General features: G+C 35.4%; 1 protein-coding gene across 1 annotated transcript; it reads right to left on the bottom strand.

Moving 5' to 3' along the window:
- Positions 1 to 283: 283 nt before the first annotated feature.
- Positions 284 to 23,569, bottom strand: LOC121994759. The gene is made up of 3 exons (XM_042548687.1): positions 23,261 to 23,569; positions 1,840 to 2,076; positions 284 to 433 (listed from the first exon to the last, which is right to left on the bottom strand). Exons 1-3 carry the CDS (start codon positions 23,567 to 23,569, stop codon positions 284 to 286), a joined length of 696 nt encoding a protein of 231 aa, XP_042404621.1.
- Positions 23,570 to 24,229: the final 660 nt, after the last annotated feature.

The following is a 24,229-nucleotide window of genomic DNA, read 5'->3' as shown; positions in this document are numbered from 1 at the left end:
CCAATATTGCTACAAATGACACCACTAACAATCTAATTTTACAACCAAATCATGTCAAACAATGTCATCATGATAATTTAAAAGCATTTAAGTGTACATACCAAACTTATTTTATATATGTTGTTTACTTACTAACCTGTTCTGGATGATTTTGTTACCTCATACTTTGTAAAAACATGGATCTCATTGCTTGCATTTCTAGTTGATTTTGTTGCCTTATTTCTTGTATTTGTTGTTGAACATTCTATACTATAGTTTGAAGTTGTTGTACCATTCCATTTTGTTACACAGAAGCTCCAACTTTCGATGGTGTAACTCCAAAGCCCATTTCGCGCACTCTATCCTGAGCTTCCTTGCCAAACACAATGCTAATTACATCATCAACAATATTAGTTATGTTTTGAGATTCAAGTGGACATTCTAGCATTTCTTTCTACAACAAACAACAATTAACATTCAATGTATTATATATCATTCATATAATAGATGACTATAGGGGTGACATCAACATATAATGCATGTAGTTCAATGAAATCAACATATAATGTATACATGTTGTTCAAACATATAATGCATGTAGTTCAATGAAATCAACATATAATGCATGTATGTAGTTCAATAATGAAATCAACATATAATGCATATACGTAGTTTAATGAAATCAACTAAGGTTGCACATGCAACCGCTAATAGATGGATAGGTATATCCCTAGCCATCAAATTTCTATTTAGAAGAGCATGAATTCTTTATGAAACTGAACACATGTACTAACTCTCAAGTAAAAGAATAACTTGAACACATGCAGGTATAGAAAAAACATTTTAGGTGGTAAAATACGGTCTACTTGATGACTTGGACATAAATCATGTTAGGTATAGCAAAAGTAAGGTCTACTTGATGACTTGGACATCAATCATTTTAGGTTGTAAAATAACAATTTTTGTAGTGGGATAGAAAACTCTCTACTTTATAGTGCATTTGAATTAACATGATAAAAGTCTTTCTAATTTTTTCCCTTTTAAACGCCAAGTCACTTATGTAACCATAAGATTTATTCACAAACAAGGTGATATCCGAACAAACAAACCAATATCTGTGTTTTCATTTAACATGCCTTCTCATCTTTTATGACATTGATGTTGTAACATTATTCTCAGAAATGTTTGGAAGCACTGAAAATACCAAGTAAAATAATAAAATAAAAAATAAGATGGTTGATGAATAATTATACAATATATTGTAATTACAATGGATGAGACATATTTATAGAGTTGATATTATGGAGATAATGGTAAGAGTATAAATGGAGATCTTGATGCCAAGCAGAATATAGATTATTCTGGGGCATGATATTTCAGAGGAATTAATGAGAAAATAAGAGAGAAATAGCAAAATAAGAAGTAGACAAAGCTAGGTTTTTAAAAAGAATCTTCTCAAAAAAACAAGAGCCGGAATAAAAGAATAAAAGAGATGTAGCTGTAACATGGCTTAAGCGAAACCAATTGATTCAATATCAAAATAACTTGCCCTAAACATCATCTAAGTATAGGTTTATATAGCTCTCAAAACCCCCAAAAAAATCTAAACAGAAAAATAGCCAACTAGACTTATTCCCTAAGATTTGGATAAATTAACTAACAAGACTTGATTCCTAAGATTTAGGACACAATTAAATATAATTAAAAAAAATAAAAATTAATGAATAACTGCTTAAAAAAAATATAATTTGGATCTCCTCCTGCATCATTCACCTAGAGTTGAAGAGAACTTGTCCTCGAGTTTAGGGTGGGTGTATCCGGCTCCAGAGCATAATAACTTAGGTGTTTTATATTAAAAACATCAGAAGTTTTTAAATGACTAGGAAGACGTAACCTGTAAGCATTATCATCAATCTTTTCTAGAGTCTTTAAAGGTCCAATCTTTCGATCTTTGAGCTTGTTGTATTCACCAACAGGGAAATAGTCACGAGTTAATACAGCCCAAACCATATCACCAACATCAAAAAGAACCTGATGTCTATGCCGATCTACCCTGATCTTGTATTCAGTGTTGCTTTCTTGAATAGCTTGATTAACCTGCTCATGAATAACTCACTAATGCTTGGCCATCTCCTCAGCCTTGGGGTTAACTTGCCCTGGACGCGAAACAGGGACTAAATCTAGTACCCCGAATGGGTTTCGTCTATAAATAACTTCAAAAGGACTCAAACCAGTGGTCCTGTTCTTTGGTCTGTTGTATGTGAATTCTGCTTGAGGTAAAACCAGATCCCATTGCTTCAGTTTGGTTCCTATGAGACATTTTAAAAGATTTCCTAAGCTCCAATTCACTACCTCGATCTGACCATTCGTCTGAGGGTGATAGGTGCTGCTGAAGTTTAGTTTCGTCCCTAGCTTTCCCCATAAAGTCCTCTAAAATTGACTGACAAATTTAGTATCACGATCTAAAGTAATAGTTTATGGAATACCATGTAAACACACAATCTCTTTGAAGAAGTTTGTCTACACACCATAAAGTGAGACATCTTAGAGAATCAGTCCACCACAACTAGAATAGAATCTGCAGTTCGTTGGGAGCAAGGTAAACCCAATACAAAATCCATGCTAACCTCACACCAGGAGGCTTTGGGAATTGGCAAGGGAGTATAAAAACCAGCATTGGTGAGAGTTCCCTTAGATATAAAAGAAGGGGAGGAGAGGCCTCATGACATAACAATTCTTATTCTCTTGTTGGTGCTCCTCTTATGGTCGACCCTCTCCCCTCTTCCTTTCCCTTTGCTCTCTTATTCCATTAAGGTGGTGGTGGTCAAAACATAGAGAAGGAAAAGAAAGCTTTTGGGTGGTGTTCATCTTGGAGGATCATCGCCCACACGACGTCCAAGGCGAGGCGAGGGATATGGCAGAAGATCTCGAAGTGATTAGCATACAAAGAGAAGGTATAACTAGTAATTTTCTTCCGCATCATGCTAGTTATTTTTCTTTGTATGAATTTCAAACACAAGAGGCATTAGATTCTAGTTTTTCGGATTTGTTTCGAAGTTGTGTTTTTTTTTTGTTTTTCGAATTTGTGATTCGATTGTTCTTTTTGGTTAAACCTAGAGTTATATAAGGAAATTAAATATTAGCTTTCCTTAAAAGGTTTTGTCTAGGAAGTGGTGGTTGCTCCCATATCCAAGAAGGCCTAGTGCCTCGCCATGTTTAACCTAGAAGCCAATTTTGAAAATTAATATTTAATTGAATTTATAACGTAGGTGGATTTGGATCAATAGTGTTAAGTTCCGCTTGCGATCCAAGTCTAAACCATTAAGAACAGATAAGTTAAATTTGGAATCAATAATGTTAAGTTCCGTTTGTGATTCCTAATTTAACTTCTAAAGAACACAATAAGTTATTTAGGAAAGGTTCGACACTTGTACAAAATTTTTGTACAGTGGAACCGGTACGATCTTCCTAGGATTAACCAACAAGGAGTAGGTGAGGACGCGTTCCCCAAAGAGCTAACAGTAGGCATCAGTTCGACCTAGAGTTTTGACGAAACTCAAAGTTAGAACCGGACAGTCAGAGACTGTCAAATTTTAGTTTATATATATTGTTTTATGCCTGAACTAACTTTATTTTCTAGAAAATAAGGAGTTGGAAAAAGCTGGTCCGGGCGCCCAGAACTGGTCCGGGCGTCCCGAGCTGGTTCGGGCGCCCGGAGTCGATCCAAGCGCTTGAAACTCAAAAGTTTTCGCCAAGCTGATGTGGTGCGCGCGGAGTGGCCGAGCCACATGGTCCAAGTGCCCGGAGGGGTTCTGGGCACCCAGAACAACCTATAAAAGCAGCTTCGACCAGGAGCTTCAGTGTAACACAAAGAACGACTTTCGCTTCTTCAAGCTGCTCAAAAAACACTTCCACGACACCCAAAATCTCCGATGTCGATTCTTCTAGAGATTTCCTCATACAAAGTTATCGATATTGTTTTATTTAAAAGTTACTGGTACTATAACTATAACCAGTTTGTATTGTTTCAGATTAATTAGTGATTGCCTATCAAAAGCACTCTTACGTGCGGGCCTTGGAGTAGTAGTCGTCATAGGCTTCAAATCAAGTAAAATCTTGGACTTGTTAGCATTACTGTGTTTACTTTTCTTTCATTATTCCATTGCGTATTTACTTAAAACGAATGAAATAGTCACTTTCACTATTCACCCCCCCTCTAGCGCTTTTTCCATCCTACAAGAAGTACCCATTCTATCACTTCTAGATTTCGACAAACTATTCGAAGTAAACTATGACACATTTAGCATTGACATTGGCAATCAGAACACCCTATTGCTTTCTTTAGAGAGAAACTATCTGGTGCTAAGAAAAATTACTCTATCTATGACCTGGAATTCTACGCTATTATTCAATCCTTGAAGCATTGTCGTCATTATCTTATGCAGAAAGAATTTATCTTGTTCATTAATCATGAGGTTGTGAAGTACATCAATGGCCCACACAAGCTGAGTAGTTGACATGCCAAGTGGGTAAACTACTTGCATGAGTTCACCTTCATGCTAAAGCATCAATCCGGGAGTCTCAATCGTGTTGCAGATGCTCTAAGCCGTCATTCTTCCTTGCTTACTATCATGAGAATTAGGGTTGCCAGCTTTAGATCTTTCTCAGATATGTATATTGATGATCCCTCTTTTGGAAAGATATTTCAGGAGGTAAATAATGGTCTTTGCATTGACTTTATTTTGCACAATGGTTATGTATTTCGTGGACTACGATTATGCATTCCAGACTGTTCCTTAAGGTAGCACATTATCAGTGAATTGCATAATGAAGGATACTTTGGCCGAGATAAGACATTAGCCCTCATCTCTTCCGACTTCTATTGGCCCAAGCTAACCAGTGACATAGCTCATTTCATGGATCGTTTTCTCCAGGATAGCCTCCCCACTGACAGCTCTTACCAGAAAGAACAGAATGTTTCAGTGGACAAAGGACTGTGAGAACAGCTTTAGCGAGCTAAAGAGGAGTTCTACAGCCTATCCAGATTCCAGAATGGAAGTGGGAAGATATTTCCATGGACTTCATAGTGGGACTACCCAGAACCACGAATGGTTTTGATACCATCTGGGTAATAGTCAACAGATTGACTAAATCAGCCCACTTCTTAGCTATCAGGATATCCTACTCCATGGAGCAGCTAGCTCAGTTGTATCTCAAGGAGATCGTTAGATTACATGGAGTCCCACGAACCATTATTTCAGACAGGGACAGTAGGTTCACATCACACTTCTGGGAGTGTGTACAGTCAGCTTTGGGCACTAAGATAAAGTTTAGCACAGCCTTCCATCCTCAGACAGATGGTCAAACAGAGCGAGTAAATCAGGTACTCGAAGATATGCTCCGAGCATGTGCCTTAGATTTCAAAGGAAGTTGGTGCAAATATCTGAGCTTAGCAGAATTTGCATACAACAACAGCTATCAGGCCACTATCGGCATGACACCTTACGAGGCTCTCTATGGGCGGAGGTGTAAATCTCCAATCTGCTGGTATGAGAGTGGTGAACAGAAGGAACTAGAACTTCAGACAGATCTAGTAGATGACACCACAGCAGCTATACAACAGATCCGCTAAAGGATAGAAACAGCTCAGAGCCGCCAGAAAAGCTATGATGATACACGGCGCAGACCCTTAGAGTTTTCAGTTGGGGATTCAGTGTTCCTCAGAGTAGCTCCCATGAAGGGAGTAATGCGTTTTGGGAAGAAGGGCAAACTAAGTCCCAGATATGTGGGACCATACCTTATCAGCAGAAGAGTTGGCAAGGTAGCATATGAGCTAGAGCTACCCTAGGAAATGTCAGTTGTTCATAATGTATTTCATGTCTCTATGCTGAAGAAGCATATCCCAGATGCCACCCAGGTGATTGAGCCCCAGTCGATACAAGTCCGCGAAGACCTCAGCTATGATAGTCGGCCTATTCAGATAATAGACCGAGCAGTTAAGAAATTGCGGAACAAGGAGGTACCATTAGTAAAAGTCATTTGGTAAAATCACACAACAGAAGAGGCAACATGGGAGACAGAAGCTAGTATGAGACAGAAGTACCCAGAGTTATTCTAAGTTCGAGGATGAACTTTTTATAAGGTATGGGGGATTGTAACGCCCGAAAATTCTTAAAATAATTATTATAAATATCCTAGTATTTTTCTGGAATTTTAGGATATTTTTATGGAATTTTTAGAATAGCGGAAGTAGAAAAAATAAATAGAAAACGAAAACAGCCTACGAGGGAATTGAACCCGAGACCTAGCGAACCCTATGACTTATAGATAGCTTTAGAAAACCAAGTGAACCCAGCAGGGCCGTGCTGAAAGGAAATGGAAACAATTATATTTATATTTGAGTTGGATGAATTTAACCACTTGATATAAATAGGAAATTATTAAGTGGGGTTGAGTTTTAACGCAACTCTCCTCTCCCTCAAACCCTCACCGCCGCCCACCTCTTCCTCCTCTTCCTCTCTCGGCGCACCAAACCTAAGGGCTCTAGGAGCACCTTCCGACGACGACTCCGACATGAGGACGCTTCCCTTCGCGAGAGGAACACGTAGACGCGAGGGAACCGTCGAGAAGATCGTCTCCACCGGAAATCTAGCGATTAGAATCGTAAGAAAACTAGCACAGGAGGTAAGAAACCCCTCACCTGCAGTATAAGTAACTTCCATATGAATTTTATGCTTCAGTTTAGTAGTATGTAGACTTTCGGCACAAAGGATGTGAACTAGCGCATACCAAGTGTTCGATTAAATTAATAGCACAGTTAAAATGCAACTTAGGCATTTTATTAACTTAGATAAATGCAATAGAAGCATTTTACAGCTTATTAGTCTTGCTACAGCTATTATGGGACTAGATGTCCAATGGGTGGGCTCCCACAGTCGCCTCTAGGTTCAGACAACCTAGCTCTAGGTTCAGATAACCTAGAAAGAGCAAGACAAGCAATAATTAGCTATGTTCAGTATTTTACTTTCTCAGTGGCACTGTACTGGATTAGATATCCATTGGGTTGGGCCCCCACAGTCGTCCCTAGGTTCAGATAACCTAGTAACCCTACTAAATTCGGGACTTGCAAACCCGGGTCTAGTTAGGGATGCACGCATAGCAAGTACAGTTGCCGGGCCCAAACAGCAGCATGATTATTATTTTGATCTACCTATGAATATAGTTTTCAAACATCACAAAATAGTTATGTGAGTTCAGTACAGCTTTAACATTAGATTAGTATTAGCTTAATTCAGCTTTTGTATCAGTTTAGTTTCTGTTGATACAACATAATAGTTTATGATTAGCTCTTATTGTCATGACCAGTTTCTTAGTCCTATGTGTTGTATGTCATGCCATGCTTAGCATTTTCAGTACATATTTCAAATAACATGTTTTAAAAACATAAATTGCATCGTATGCATGTTTTAGTGAGGTAGATGGTTTCTTACTAAGCTCTCAAGCTTACAGATACTATTTTCCTTATACTGCAGATAAAGACAAAGGAAAAATGGACTAGCGGAGGCTGGAGGTCAATGCAATGATGAAGATGTGTGTGGATGGAACCTGGAATAAAGATCTTGGAGAAATTAGCAAACTAAGACTTTAGTTTTCATATAATGTTATTTTCTGCATTTCTAGTTATTTTAATGCCTTGACTCATGAAAGACTTGCTTAGATTATTAGTATTTATGCTCATAATCCTAGTTATGTGTTATTAGTATGTTTCCCAGTTGTTGTAGAACTTGTATGTGTGATTGAGGCACGAAACAGTGCGGAAATCAGACTTCTGGTACGAAATCAGAAACCCCAATCGATCGGCCGATCGATTGGAGGCTTCTCAATCGATCGGCCGATCGATTGAGAGGTTCGTACCGCGAATAGTAAGCTCCTGGATCGATCAGCCGATCGATCCGGATGCCTTCTATCGCGAACAGAAAGCCCTGGGATCGATCACTGGATCGATTGGCCAGTCTGGATCGATCAGCCGATCGATCCAGAATATTGCCCCGAGCACAGTAGCGTGCTGGATCGATCACTGGATCGATCCAACCTAAGTTCCGCATACAGTAGCATGCTGGGTCGATCACTGGATCGATTAGACCATTTCAATCGATCCATGGATTGATTGGGAGGCCTGACAACAGCCGAAAGACCCTTAGTTCAGTTCCTTGACCATGGGGGATGTAAAATATGTCATGAATAGTTAGATTACACCCCTTAGCACATATAGAATAAAGAAATGATAAGAGGTTAGCAAAGTTTTAATTAGTACAGCTTTCGCATCTAGATTTAGTGATGGTCATGGATATAGCTTAGCACAGCATAATGTGACGGTTCGGCCTTACAGCTTAGTCAGTAGAAGGCGGGTCGTTACATTAATTAAGCCTATAGTGCAGATTTTAATTAAGCCTATAGTGCAGATTTTAATTAAGCTTATAGTGCAGATTTTTAATTAAGCTTATAGTGCAGATTTTTATTTAAGCTTATAGTGCAGATTTTAATTAAAGCCTATAGTGCAGATTTTTATGTAAGCTTATAGTGCAGATTTTAATTAAGCTTGTAGTGCAGATTTCTTAGAGCTTAAAATGCAGATTTCTTTAGAGCAGATTTCTTTAGAGCAGATTTCTTTAGAGCTTGTAGTGCAGATTTCTTAAGAGCTTATGGTGCAGATTTCTTTAAAGTTTATAGTGCATATTTTTGGTGGAACTTGTAGTGCAGATTTTTGGTGGAATTTATAGTGCAGATTTTTGGGGGAACTTGTAGTGCAGATTTTTGGTGGAACTTATAGTGCAGTTTTTAAAGAAAAAGATTATAGTGCAGTTTGGTTAAGTATTATAGTGCAGAATTTATGTTTGTATAGTATACAAAAATAGTGTAGCATAGAATGCAGAATCTTGATTAGTACAGTATGCAGAATTTTGATTAAGCATAGTATGCAGATTTGTGGTTTAAGCATTTCAAAGTTAGAATTTGCTTAAACATTTCATTTCAATTTTTAAAGAAGCATTCTTTTATTAGAGGTATTAACAAGTATAAGAAAGATAAAGAAAAGAAAGAAAAAGGCCAAGGCCTTAAGTAGATCCCAAAGTCAAGACTTTAGGGATTTTGGCACACAAGGTGCTCGTTAAAATGCCAAGGCATTTAAAGAAGAAGTAATTAAGATAAATCAGCTTATGAATCAGTATTTTACTTTTATCAGTGGCACTGTGTTAGACTCTTAGTTGTCCTTGGGTTGGGCTCCCATAGTCGTCACTAGGTTTAGATAACCTAGTAGTAACAGCACGGCCGACGGTCGATGACCCGAGGGTCGCCAAATGGGCCGCCAAATGGGTCGGGTCGTTACAATAGTAAACCCTACTAGATTCGGGACTAGCTACCTTGGGTCTAGTTAGGGATGCACGCAAAGCAAGTACAGTTGTCGAGCCCAAGAGAAGTTGATTATTATTTTGAAGTATTAAAGTATAAGTTTTTAAACAAGTAAAACAAGCTTCATATAAGTTTAAAATCCTACAAGTTTAGTTTTCTTTTATGCTAGCGTGTTTGTTTAGATTTGCTTTACACGTTTAGCATTTCAGTATGTTTCTTTTGCTTGTAGATGAGCATGAGTAGTATTTCTTTCTGAGCATTCAGTTTTAGATTTCTTCCAGTTACATGCATATTCGAGTTTTGTGAGTTAGCTAGAGCTGACTAAGCAATTTTGCTTATAGTTGCATTTCCTCTTACTGCAGATAAAGGAAAGGAAAAGTTATAGAAAAGGAAGGCGACAAGAAGGTGCGAATGGATGTGTGATGCATGGACTATAGAAGCCTTGGGACCTAGCATAAGAATTTATTAAGATTGCCATTTATTAAGAATGTATTAGATGAGTCATTTAGTCTTCCGTTGCTAGTTAATTGTATGTTTTGAGTTCTCCAAGAGTTTTAGGAATTACTATCAACATGTGAACAAGGATAGTTAAGTAAAAGTAGTAGTCCAGTAGCGCTCCGCCCTCACAGACCAGTAGTGAGGAGGGTGGGGTGTTACATCGTACACACAAGGAAAAATAGTAAAGATTCTAAAACTGGGTCTTGGATTTAGTAGTGTGGGAGTAAGAGAATATAATAAGAATTCGAGTGGTGGTTGCACCGACTTCGAGAAATGAAAAAAAACTCAATCGAAAGAAAAAATCGGAAGGTGGCAATTTTACCGATTCTGATTGACTCTGAAAAATTTAAAATTACCAAAAAAAAATTACTTGAATGGTGGTTTCACCAATTCTAAGCGACCTCACTCTGATACCAATTGTAGGATCGAAAGCGCTAGAGGGGTGAATAGCGCTCGTTGCTTTCACTTCGTTTTTAGAACTATCGAGTAAATGTACAACGGAAATAAAAGAAACAATAGCAAATACAAACACCAAGATTTACTTAGTTTGGAGCCTATGGCGACTCCTACTCCAGGGCCCGCGATTGTTGATCGCTTTCAGTGGAAAATCACTATAGGTTCAAAAATTTTTTACAATTTGAAATGCAATATTTAAAGTAGTAATAAAAATTATACCGACAATGGAAAATAGTAAACTTGAAGCTTCTGGTCGTCGGAGTCTTGTTACAGCTTTGTTGGATAGTTCTTTGAGCAGAGCACGAAAGGAAGATTTCAATTTCGAGTTGTGTTCATGCTGCTATTCGAACCGACCTTAAGTAGGTTGTTGAGGGCACCTCAAACCGCATGGAGGGAGCCTCCAAGCCCCGGGTCAGCCGCGTGTGGATGAACTCCACACTGCTCACAACTTATCAGCCTGAGGGCGCCTCCAACCTCCATGGATGGTGCCTCTAGCTTAGTGTCCAGGGCGCCTCCAAGCTCCATGGAAGGCGCCCTCAGCCTACTTCTTGCGCTGCTTTGGCCAAGACACTCGAGGCGCCTCCAAGCTCCATGGAGGGTGCCTCAGACACTGTTAACTCAGGCTTTTAGTTTTTTTTTCATTCCTTGCAAGATACGTTAGTACAAAATACAAAACATATCCTGCAAAATAGAGTTAGCAAAAATAAAACAAAATTAATATAAGAATTTGACAGTCACTGGACTGTCAGGTTCTAACTTCGAATTTCACCTCTAGAAACCCTAGGTCGAACCGACGCCTACTGTTCCCTCACCGGGGAGCGTGTACTCACCTGCTCCACTTAGGAGAGTTTACCTGTTACCAGACTGGTCCTCCAGACCGACTAGACTTTTGCTCAATGCCCGAGCCTCCAGGACTTTCTACTGGGTGTTCGCTTCACGACCCGTCAAGTCTTTTCACCTGGTCCGCGACCACTGGGACTTTCCACCTAGAGTCCCCAACTCTAGGGTTTTTGCTTGAGGCCCTCGACCCGCCAAAACTTTCCACCTAGAAACTAACCATATTCTTCAAAACAAAGTTAGCACAATATAGACATGATAAATAAAGGATTTGACAGTCTCCAGACAGTCCGGTTATGACTTCGGATTTCCCGTCTGAAAATCCTAGGTCGAACCGACACCTACTGTTCCCTCACCGGGGAGCGCGTCCTCACCTACTCCACTCATGAGAGTTTACCTGTTGTCAGTTGATCCTCCAGACCAACTGGACTTTTGCTCAGCGTCTGAAGCTTCCGATCTTCATGTTGGACGTCCGCTCCATGACCCGTCCAGTCTTCCACCCAGTTCATGACACCAGGATTTCAACCTAGGGTTACCACCCCCTAGGATTTTGCCGGAAGCTCTCGACCCGCCAAGACTTTCAGCCTAGGATTACCACCCCTAGGACCTAGGGTTACCACCCCTAGGATTTTCCCTTTGCCTAACCACAGCTAGAACTTTTCCTCACCTAGGGTTACCACCCCCTAGGACCTAGGGTTACCACCCCCTAGGACCTAGGGTTACCATCCCCTAGGGTTTTCCACTTGCCTAACCGTAGCTAGGACTTTTACCTAAGTACACTTAGGACTTTCCTGTAAACTCATTCAAACATGTTAGACCACAAATAACCTTAACTTTGAACCCTTTGTCATTATCTCAGGTTCGATCGTCAGATGCTTCTCGCACCAGCATAACCTTTGCAAGAATTTTATAAAACTTTTCAAAGTTTTTTCAAAAATATCATTCAAAATATTTTTTAAAGTATTTTTAGCAGTTTTTCAATGTAATTTTTAAAACACTTTCATTTTATTTTCCAAATCAGATATTTGAAAAAGTATAAGAGTTATTTTTTCAAGCAAGTTTTGAAAGGAATTTTTGAAAGTATTTTGTAAAATATTTTTCACAAAATTAAGTAAAGGTTTGTTTGTTAGTGCAACTTTTGAAAGTAAATTTTTTTAAGTAAAGATTGAAATATCTATTTAAAATAATTTTCAAACAAATACAAAAAAAAAATTAAGTAGGTTTCAAAATCCTTTTTTTTCAGCTTGCAAAAAGTAGTAAGAGAGGAACAATTTTGAAATAAGACATTTTGAAAGTAGTTTTTAAATATCCTCCTTCTGAACCTAATATTATTTAAAAACTAATATTAAATAAAATAGTTAAATAGGCATGCATACTGTTTTAAATTAATTAACTTTTCTACGGTTATTTAGGGTTATCAGAATAAGTTTCTAACTAACCCATTACTCTCCCCCTTAATACATGCATTATCTATGATATGCCCTTAGATTTATGTCCAACCTTTAGTGAGAAAATATTTATAAAAGATTTTAAAAATAATTTTTAAAAAATAAATATTTTTAAAGGGTTTTTTTATAAATAGTTTTTTAAAAGAAATTTACAAATATTTTTAAAGGAATTTTTAAAATAATTTTTAAAATATTTTTAAAAAATATTTTTAAAGGAATTTTAAAATAATTTTTAAAATATTTAAAATAACTTTATAGGATTTTTAAAATATTTTTTACAATATTTTTAAATGGGCTTTTAAAATAATTTTTAAAAGATTTAAAATATTTTTAAAGGAAATTTTAAAAAATAAATAAATAATTTTTAAAGAATTATTTAAAATATCTTTTAAAGGAATTTTTTAAAAAAATTAAAATAATTCTTAAAGGAAATTCAAAAATAAATTTTCAAGAATTTTTAAAAATATTTTTTAAAGATTTTATTCAAATTAAATTTAAAAATTTTGAAAATAATATTTAAAATAATTTTTAATGATTTTTTTAAAAAAATTTAAAATAATTTTTAAATAAAATAAAAATACTTTTTAAATAATTTTAAAAAGAATTTTTAAAATAATTTTTAAATACTTTTTAAATACTTTTTAAATAATTTTTAAATATTTTTAATATAATTTTATAATATTTTTAAACTAATTTTTTAAAAAAATTTAAACTAATTTTTAAAATAATTTTTTAATGTTATATGTTAATTAAATTTACATTTAATTCTATTTTAATTTTAAGTTTTAATGTAATTTTTTTATGTTTAATTAACTTAATTTTAAATTTTAAGTGGATTAATATTTAGGGGTTAGTTTTAAATTTTATGTTTAAGTTAAATTTTTTTAAAAAATTTAAGTTTAATTTATTTTTAGATTTTTTTGTTTAATTTAATTTAATTTTAATTTAATTTTAGTATAATTTAATTTAATTTAATTTAATTTTAATCCTTATTCATCTCACCTGATCTATATTCTCAATCAGGAATCTTATACTTTTGAGAGATTAGTTAAGTTTGAATTTTAGAATTTGATTTAACTTATGTTAGATTCAAGTTTAGCTTTGGTTTCAACAAACAAATATTATTTGGATAAATATCTAAATTGTGGTGAGTCACCTCCACTTCAAAATTTCTAAATAGTTATGCCCACTGAGCTTAGTATAAAACTTTAGTTTAACCAACTAGGATTAGTAAGGGGAAGCTTGAGTTAGTTCCACTAAGCCAAATGTACCAGGTCAAAGTCATATCTTCTTAGATATGCATAGACAAAGCTTCTCTAACCTACTATTATCCAAAACTTCTCCAGTATTGTTTGTCAAGTTAAACTTTTATGCCTAATTAAACCAGTCCTAATTTCCCAACCGGGTAAATTATTATTTTAGAGGTGTCAACTAATTTGGAGTCTCCCCCTAAATTATTGTACTTGGGTTTAAGTTTTAGGTTTGTGTCCATTTACTTTATAAGTATAATAAACTTGATTATAGTTTGAGTTTAGATTAATTTTGTATTTATTTAATTTAGGTTTAGTTTTTGATTTATTTGATTTCATTTTATTTTTTTAGGTTCTAATTTAGCTTAGAAGATTTAATTTTTGAGATTAAGGTTAAGTTATTTGGATTTAACTTAGAAGGTTTAAGGTAGTGTATTTTATTTTTAGGTACATCGTATTGATTGAGTCCTACTTACTTGGTTAGACAAAATTTCGGAACCCAAACTTTAGTTAGTTTTTTTTTATTTGGAGTTAAGGTTAGAAATGATTTAAAGGTAAAGATAGACTTGTATCTAAGTCCAGATTTATTGTACACAACTCTTTGGGATCCAAGTATCATATTTAGATACTTTGATCGTGAGGTAAACTTTTCCAACTGTTCTTTTAATTCTTTAACTTGACTTTTCATAATAGAATTTTCTTCCTCAAGGTTTGTAGCTTGAGTTGAATTTTTGTGTTGAACTTGGTCAGTTAAGGTGATCAAACTTCGTTGTTCCTTAAGAATGTTATTTTCCTTAAGGAGGAGTTTAGTGTGTTCCTCAGTTTTTGTTAATTTTTTATTTAACAAGTAAATGATTTTAAAAAAAGTTCAGTATAATTAAATTTTACCCTAGTTGATTCATTTGAACCGAATACGGATCCATTGCTCGACTCATATTTGGACTCGTCTTCTTGATCTGAATAGCCTCTGTTTACAAGGTAACTTGCTTGCTTTGATTTGTCGACTTCCGATCCGTTCGAGGAAGACTCGTTCCAAGTCACCTTTAGTGCTTTCTTCTGCTTTGTCTTCCTCATCTTATCTTTATTAGGGCATTCATGTTTGAAGTGCTCTTTCTTGTTGCAGTTGTAGCATGTGACGTTCGCCTTTGGGTTGTTGGATATGGACTTGGATATCTTCTTCATGTCGTGCTTGGAGAAGTTTCTCTTGTGTCTAGTAAACTTTTTCCTTACTATGTTCACTAGTTGCTCTTCTTCATCTGATTCTGAGTCAGACTCAGTTTATGGCTTGCGTTTAGCTTGGGTTTGTGCTTTAGCTTCCTTTGAAGTGTCTGTAAGGAAAGTGATCCCTTTCTTAACCTTTGTGGTGATAGTTTGTTCATGCAGTTCCAATTCACAAAATAACTCGTCTAACTTTAATTTTGAAAGGTTCCTCGAAACTTTATAGGCATCTATGATTGATGCCTATAGTATAGTTCGAGCAAATGAGTTCAGAGCATACCTGATAATGTTGTGGTTCTTGAGTTGATGTCCGATCATGTGCAGGTCATTGAGGATATCCTTGATCCTCACGTGTAGTTGGCTTGTGATTTCTCTGTCTTACATTTTAATATTAAATAAGGAATTTAGAAGTAAGTCTCATTTAGTTACTTTGGCGTCGTTGGTTCCTTCGTTTAATTCGATGAGCTTGTCCCATAGCTCCTTTGCATTCTCGTGCGGGCCGAATCGGTTGAGTTCTTCTTTCGTGAGTCCGCATTGGATCGTGTTCAACACCTTCGAGTTAATCTGGCCTTCTTCTTATCTTCTGGATTCCATCTTTCTAGATCAAGGAGTACTTTAGTTGCTTTGTCTACAGGCGCCCTATACCCTCGTCGGATGGTGAACAATTGCTTGATGCCCATCTTCAAGTAGACCTTCATTCTCTTCTTCTAATACGAAAAATTATTTTTGTTGAAGAGATGAGGACAAGAGATGTTTTATCCCTCAAGTTGGGCCATTTGAATTATCTTGCAAAAAAAAGAGAGAGAAGAAATGTCCCAAGACTAGGTCTTGGATTAGCTAAGTTTAAGATAAAAAGAAATATCGAAGACTTAAGTGGTGTTGCACCAACTTTGAGTTAAAATCGAACAAGAGATAATTATCTGAAGAGATAAATTTTACCAATTCAAATAAGATACAAAAAATAGAAATCCAAAAAGAAATAAAATAGTTCCCATGGCTTGATTGGTGGTTGCACCAAGTCAGTGCAGAACTTAGCTCTGATACCACTTGTTGGATCGAGCTGCACATGAGACAAGGGGGGTGAATCATGTGGTTTTTTAAAAACTATTTTTTTTTTATTTTATAAAATAAGTATGCAGCGGAACAACACGGAAACAAAAGCAAGTAAAAAGACACACATTCGGTTTTATTTGGTTCGGAGCCTTCGGCGACTCCTACTCATAGGCCCAAGTCCCACAGATCTATCAACGGGTAATCCACGAAATACTCTTCTGGAAACATAGAAAGAGGGGATTGAGAACAATAAAGGAATCAGAAAAGTGTAACAAGCTACACTTTCCTTTACTGTAGAAATTAAGTACAGAAGTTCAACTTCGTTACCCAATACTCTTTGTAACAGTTGACTCGAGCTTGGTGTTGGATGACTCCTTAATAGTAGTCAAGCATAACAGAGTCGTAGCAGGACAGCAGCAGAAAGTCGGAGCAGTCGGAACGCCAAACGGACACGTAGAAGTTTGTAGAATTGTTGTGTAGAAAGTCTTGGTCGAATGCCTCCTTTATAAGAAATGGAAGGAGTCTTCCATAGCATTGAAGGTGCCTTCAATGCCAACTTCTATCCCTTAAAAACTGGCTTCTTATTATCAACGATGTCTCTGCCTTATCCAACTGAAGGTGCCTTCCATAGCTTTGCTCAAGGTGTCTTCCATCTCTTAGAAGGCGCCTTGGGTACTGTTCACCCAAGGCCTTTTTTCTCCCTTTTTTTTGTAAAATGTATTAGTCCAACAAAAATATTTAATCTATAAAATAAAGTTAGTATAATAATAATATGATTAATTTATAACTTAGACTCTGTCCTTTAGACCAAGATCTAGTCAGGGTCTCAATTTAGGTTTCTGAAATGGACCTAAATTGAACCGACACCTACTGTCCCTCAACTGGGATGCATCCTCACTAAGTTACTCTCCTTCAGTGACTTACCTTCACTTACCAAGTGCCAAGTTACCTCGTTGATGTCAATCTAATACATAAGGTCTTTCTGCCAGAATCACACATCTAAACTTCACCTATCGAGAATTGAACATCCTAATCTCCTGCTAGAATCACACATCCGGACATCACCCTATCAGGAATTGAACATCCCGATCTCTTGTAAGAATCCCACATCTGGACTTCACCAATCGAGAATCGCACATCTCGACTGGACTTCCTGCCTTGTGTCTGGTCCTCTTAACCTGTCAAGTTAGTCAACCTTGCACACTCGGTAACAAGGTTAGATCACAATACATCTAACTTTAATCCACTTGTCATTCATCAAAACTCAAGTTTGATTACTGGTGTCAATTGCACCAACATATTCAACCTTAGTAGATTCATTCAACATCTCTAAGGATTTAGAGGTTAGTACTATAGAATAATTATTCTTGACTTTCGAATTACACGAATCTCAATGTGTAGAAGTTACAAAAGAAACAGAGTCAAATCAGAACCTAGCCTTGCAAGACAAGAAGGATGAACCAGATTCTGACATATCACTCGATGAAGATGAAGAGACTTTTATGGTAAGGAAGTTTTTTTAAAAAAATTAAGTCTAATAACTTTGGTAAGAAACAGACAACGAAGCTTCTTCGAGGTAAAAGGAAAATCAGATGCTATAATTGTAATGAAAGTCATGTAAAACACAATTGCCCAAAACTGAAGAACCAGACAAAAGAGAAGGATAAAGGGCTAAATAAAACCAAACATAAGAACCTCAGAGCAGCGTGGATTGAGCCATCATCCAAGTCTAAGATGGAAGCATATGTCAAACTAGAACTGATAGTGGATCACCAGAAAGACGACAAAAGTACCTTAGAAATGAGCATCAACGAAGGGGGAGACATGTCAGAAAAGTCAGTGATGAAAGAGGAGCGTCGAATAACGAGACCAACTCGGTAAGTGAGATTCGTTCTCTACCTCCCGATAAATTGTATAAATTTATCAAAATGCTTTCTAGAAGTTCATGTAAACAAGAAACAAAAAATGAATAATTAAGAAAGGAGAATTTAGAATTAAGAGTTACCTTAGCAAAATCATGCCTATTAGAAGATTACGATAAATTGAAGGTTGAAAAATAAAAGTTAAAGGATCAAATAAAAAATTGAATCATTCATCTTCAGATGTTTAATATTTTAGAAATTCTCAAAGCTTAACAAGTATTTTAGATTTCACAATGACCAAATTATAAAATTGATACAAAAATATGTTCTAAGAAAATATCCTATTAATCTAGTAGGTAAAAACTTATTTTGAGTTCCTAAATCATGCTTAGATTAAATAAATTTTTCTACATGTTTCTAATTTTAATTTGCTTTAATTCTATTTACAAAATTAATTAGTTCGTATACCTTCTCTTCATATTTTTTTGTTGAAACTTTTTCCTATGTTATATAAATGAATAATCTGTCAGAATAATTTTTTTCTTTTGGGAATTTTCAATGATTATATAATTTTATGAATTTTTTTATTAAAAAGTGTAATTTAAATGTAAAATAAAAGTGTAATTTAAATTTAAAATTTTTTGTAGATGGATTTTGAAAAAACCTGATTTTTTGAATAATTACTATTATATTTTGAATGTTTAGAAAAATCAACCATAATTTTAGAATTGTAAACTATTTTTAAATATTTATTTATTTTTGAAAATATTTTTCTCTGTTTAAAATATTTTCTACAGTTAAACTAAAAAATATTCAATACTTAAAATTTTTATCATGTTCATAAGTTATTATCTTTGACAAATATATTCAAAAAAATTTTACACTTTAAAATAATTTTTTGATAAATCTAGTTTTTAATTTTTAGAAATTCAGATATCTAAAAAAAAAATTCTTAAACTTGTTAGCTATTTTAATCACTCTTAGAAATTTTTTTAGATTTTTTTATGATATATTCCCTATTTTTTTAATGTGATCAATGGGAGAGAAATTATGATGTAAGTTTTTTTTTTGGGGGGGTGGGGGGGGGGGGGGAGTATAGATTTATTTTATTTTATTGTCAAATTATTGTACTTGTAATAATAACTTATTTTATTATTTGTTATTACCTTAACTCAACTTAGGTTAATGCACATTAAAAAGGGAAGATTATAAGTACCCCGGGTGAGTTTTGTTATGATTAATTGGGTTAAGTTAGACTCTACGTTTTTTGATACCTTATGTCTAAGTGTGCAGGAACTTAGTAACACAAAAAGTCGAGTAAAAGACGCAACGAAAGAGAATGATAGCACGGGAAACGAGTTGATGAGCTCGGTGCATCCGAGGGATGAGAAGTTGTTAAAGAGTACATTGGTTGAGCAAGAAGCTGGAGCGGAAGACTGCTCGAGGAGAGAAGGTCAGAGTTGGGTTCAGGTGAGCTCAACTCTAGATGACCGAATAATCACCCATGCGATCGGAACAGTAGCTGGACAAAGTCAACAATGTGTTGACTTTATCCAAGTGCTTGGACCAAGTCCAATCACCTGGACTCCAGGAGCTCGATCCAGGTCCGAGCGCCCGAACCAGCTTGGTACCAAACAAGTGCCTCCTCTTCGAGATGTTGCTACGAATAACTGTTGGATTCCATATCAGCAACACTCCAAGCGCTTGGACCGGTCCAGGTCCAGGCGAGGATAAAATTTTATCCTAAAACAATTGAAGAGTCATTACGAAGAAGATAGAATGCATCACTAGGGGCTCCCGGATCCACTCCAGGCGCTTGAAGATGCCACGTCAGCCAACGAACATTTTTGACCAACAGGCTACAAATATAGCCCTAGTCCTCTTCATTTCAAAATAACACTTTCTATACTTTAATTTCATTCTATTTTTCATATTTACTACTCTTTCTAATGATGTACGAGGTTTCTCCACCTCCAACTTTGCGTGAAGAAGGAGATTTTGCTAGTGCTTCACATTATCTTAGATTAGCAACCTTCTCGATTGCAAACCAAGTAAATCTCTATAGCCTTGTATTTTTATACATATTTTCTTTTCATTTATTAAGTGTTTATCTAACTCCATTCGAAAGAACGAGAAGACTATATTCTTAATTTTAGGGTAATTTCCCCCCCCCCCCCCCCCCCTCCCCCCCCTCTCGCCAACCGCATCAGGACCAACATGTTATTGTCATGATATCATTTTGACATATATGTCACTATTAATATAAATATTGTAAGAGAACCTAAACTTAAATAGGTTATAAAATATTTTAAAAAATGAGAGATTATTAGTGAAATCATGCCTTGGATGTAGAGTTTCGATGTTTGACAATATTTAAGATCTCACTTGTCTAACAAGTGAGCAGGAAAAGTTTTCGTAGATCTGGAGACCGTATGCAGGGTAGGGAAAGTCCAAGAAGGTGGGAGGTTGGATTATTGGCAAGGAGAAGTCTTTGTAGGTCGGAATACCTAATGCAAGGCAAAAAAGTCTAATAAGGTTGAAAATCAGATTCTTGGAAAAAAGAAAAAAGTCTGAACAGATTAGGAGATTAAATGCAAGGGAGAATTGAAGATCGGGATACAAGGAAGCTCCAGATACTAAAGCCCAAGAAACATGATATTCATTTGACATGAGATACTTATGGGACAATGACACTGAATTTAGGCATATTTCGGTCATTATAATGTTAGAAAATAATAATATATTAGTCAATTAGTAACATGTAGCCAGTTGATCGATATACTTTAGAATTGAAGAGGTTACGGTGCGGTGGTTAGACTTCCGAGTGTGGATCTCAAGAATCTCAAGGTCGAGACTTAGCTACGGTGAATTGTAAGGAATTTTCCCTCCAATGGATAACAAGTCTATGAAAGCAGGAGCTAGTCGGTTCGAAGAACTGGATACCTACTATCAACAAAAAAAAATAATTGAAGGGGATTTGTGATTGAGAGATTAACCAGACAAAACATTATTTGAGGCTTAACAATCAATGAGTTAAATATTAAATAGTTGAGGGTTATGCAAATTATTTGATTGTTGTGGGTGAGCATAAATTCTGAACTAGTTGAGAGTTTGCACAACAATCAGGGTAAGGCTCACACGGGGATTTGTGTTTTGATATAATTTTGTAAAACTTTATGTGACAACCCAGGAGCCCAACATCCTTTAATTGCATATCTCATTCGGAGAAAAAATTCCTGTAAATTCGTCATAGCTGGGGCTCGAACTACGGGTGCCTAGGTGACAACTTGGATACCCTACCACTGCACCATAGTCCGAGGCTGAAAATGATCCATAAGTAGTATATACATGAGTTGGCTCAATTGGTGTCCCCTCAGGATGGACTAGTGGCTAGTGCATAAGGTGTTGCCACAATGAGGTCTGGGGGTCAAATCCTGGCTAGTAGCTAGGTTCTTGTCCTCCGCTATGCACTAGTCATTGTCTGGGCGAAGCTAGGAATTATAATCTATCCGGGCTAAAAATTTTAACGAAAAATAAAATTATATATATACATTAGACATGAACAAATAATTATTAGAAACTAATATGTCATAAAAAATTTGATCGCTAATGCATTTTGTGAAGAAAATTTGATTTCATTACTAAATTTAGCTGTGAAATTTAATATCCATTTTTTAGCGATGAAATTTAATATCCGTCATTAATTTTTTTAATATTTTTAAAAAATAAATATTAAGAAAAACATGTAATATTATCCCACAAAAATATTTTAGAACCTAATTTTTACAAGACAAATAGAACAACTATAACTTGTATCTATTACTTTAACCCAAATCTATACAAACACTCATTGTCTCATTCATCAACTAGATAGGCAAATGATAGATACTAAAAATATAACAAAATATAAATTATTAAAAGATTTATAGAAGTCTAAATTTGAGTAGAATCATAAAACTTATAGACCAGACAAGCGCATCAAATAGGTAACTAAAATTCTGAGTTGAAATCACATCAAAATTTAGACAAAAGGTAACTATAAAAGTAAGTTGGTAACTCTGGAGTTAATTCTTGGGTCATTGCGGATAATGATACTATGAGCTGCATCAACAGTAATGACCTCGAAGTATTTGTAGGTCGAATCCTGCAAAACATGAGAGGACAAGTATAAAATGTTAGCGGTATAAAGTTCAATAACATAAAAAGGAAAACTAATCTCACCTCATTAATCCAAAATATTAGGTGTAGCAAACACAAACAAATAAAAAGTCTTGAAAGGTTGAGTGACCAATGAAATATATATCAAGTAATGGGACAAACATGAAAATATATCTAATCAACCAACTACTTGAATTACGCTCCAGCTTAGGGATGGCAATGGGGCGGGGTGGGGGTGGGTTTGCCATTCTCATCCCCGCCCCGTTCTCATTTTTTCGAGTTCAGGGATTCCCCGAACCCGAACCCACGGGGATCAAATCCCCATCCCCGCTTCATTCCCAAATTTAATTTATATTATTATTATTATTAATGATAATATTAATATTAATATCAATATTAATAATATTTTCAAAATTTTTAATATTAATATTAACACTATTATTAATACTTTTTTAAAAAATCATATTATTATTTAATAATATTAATAATAATAATATTCGGGGCGGGTTCGGGGATGGGGATAGTATTCTCATACCCGCCCCAAACCCGCCCTATCCCCGAAAAATCAGGGATCCCCATCCCCATTTTGGGTTTTCCCCGCGGGGCCCCAAACTCGCGAGGAAAATTGTCATCCCTACTCCAGTTGCAATTTTCAGTTAAAGAACTTTCACACCGTCAACTTCTTAAATAAAAATAGGAAAAAAATTAATTAACACATATAACTCACAAAGTAAAAAAAATTATTTTATGATCCATATATACATACACATTATCGAAGTTGTGCTCTACGATTCTTCAAAGTATAATATTTATCAATGATAGAATCTGAATCAATACTGGAAGCAAACTCTCTTTCAATGTAGATAATCATAGAATATGTTAGAAAATCCTCTCCCATTCTATTACGAAGAACTATTTTAACATGCTTCATAGTTGAAAATGTACGCTCTATAGTTGTCGTAGAAACAGGCAAAGTTAAAATTAGACGAATCAACTTGTCGATCAAATTATAGTGTTGTAATTTTTTTGTTTCAAATAACCCTTGATACAATTCTGAGATAGTGGACATTTTTTGAAAATTTTCATGACAAACCACATCGAGCTCATAATGTTGTAGCTGACACCTCAAATTATGCATTTCCTGTTCAATGAAGTCCTCAAGATAATACTTCTCAGCAAGATTACAAATCTTATCAATGTTGAACCGATTAAAATTATCTTTTCGATCCAAAGCAGAGCTAAGCATAAGAAGTTCTACTATCTCATCACTGAATCTAGAGTTTAACTCTTCCAATTGAAAATCTATTGCAGCATTAAATATATCATAATGAAAGTGATGCTCAACTGTGATGGCATCCTTTTGCTGGCATGAACGACTAGAATGCTTATAACGAGCACTCATCTTCGGTATATCAACATCCAATCTTGTGCAAAATGATTTGACATATGAAAGAAGAATATCAAAATTATCATTTCTCAATGTCAGAAGAAGTGCTTTAGTTGTAGAGATCAAATCCATTGCATTTACGATATCAAGAGATTTTTGTTGCAAGGCACAACAAAGTAAATCTGTGATCGTCATAATTTTATGCATCAAATGAAAAATAAAAATAAAATCAAAAGATTTCATCACTATTAAGGAACCACCAGCTTCCTCACGCATCGAAGTAGAGGAACCATCAGTGATAATATTTTCAAGCACATTAATAGTTGCATTATGCTTATCTATTAAGTCGCAAATAGAATCAAAATGGGAGCTCCAACGAGTAGTTCCTACTCATTGCAAAGTACCAATCTGATTAGCTCCTTGTCCAGTCTCGCATTCACCAGCAACAACAGAACGTGCAATTTCATTAACTTGAGCAGATTGTAACTCGGCATTGTGTTTGGATGAAGATGTAACAAGATTAACAATAGTCGTCAGATTTGAAAAGAAAAGCCATATAGAAATCTCATTTTCAGCAGCTACAACTAACGCTAGTTGGAGTCGATGGGCAAAACAATGTACATAATATGCATAGGGGCAATTTTTAAGAAATAAAGCTTGCAATCCATTAAAAGC

The sequence above is a fragment of the Zingiber officinale genome, chromosome 6A (assembly GCF_018446385.1).
Source record: "Zingiber officinale cultivar Zhangliang chromosome 6A, Zo_v1.1, whole genome shotgun sequence".
In the NCBI taxonomy this organism is placed as follows: Eukaryota; Viridiplantae; Streptophyta; class Magnoliopsida; order Zingiberales; family Zingiberaceae; genus Zingiber; species Zingiber officinale.
Note: the sequence above shows the minus strand (reverse complement) of the source record. Positions and strands in the feature narration are given on the sequence as shown.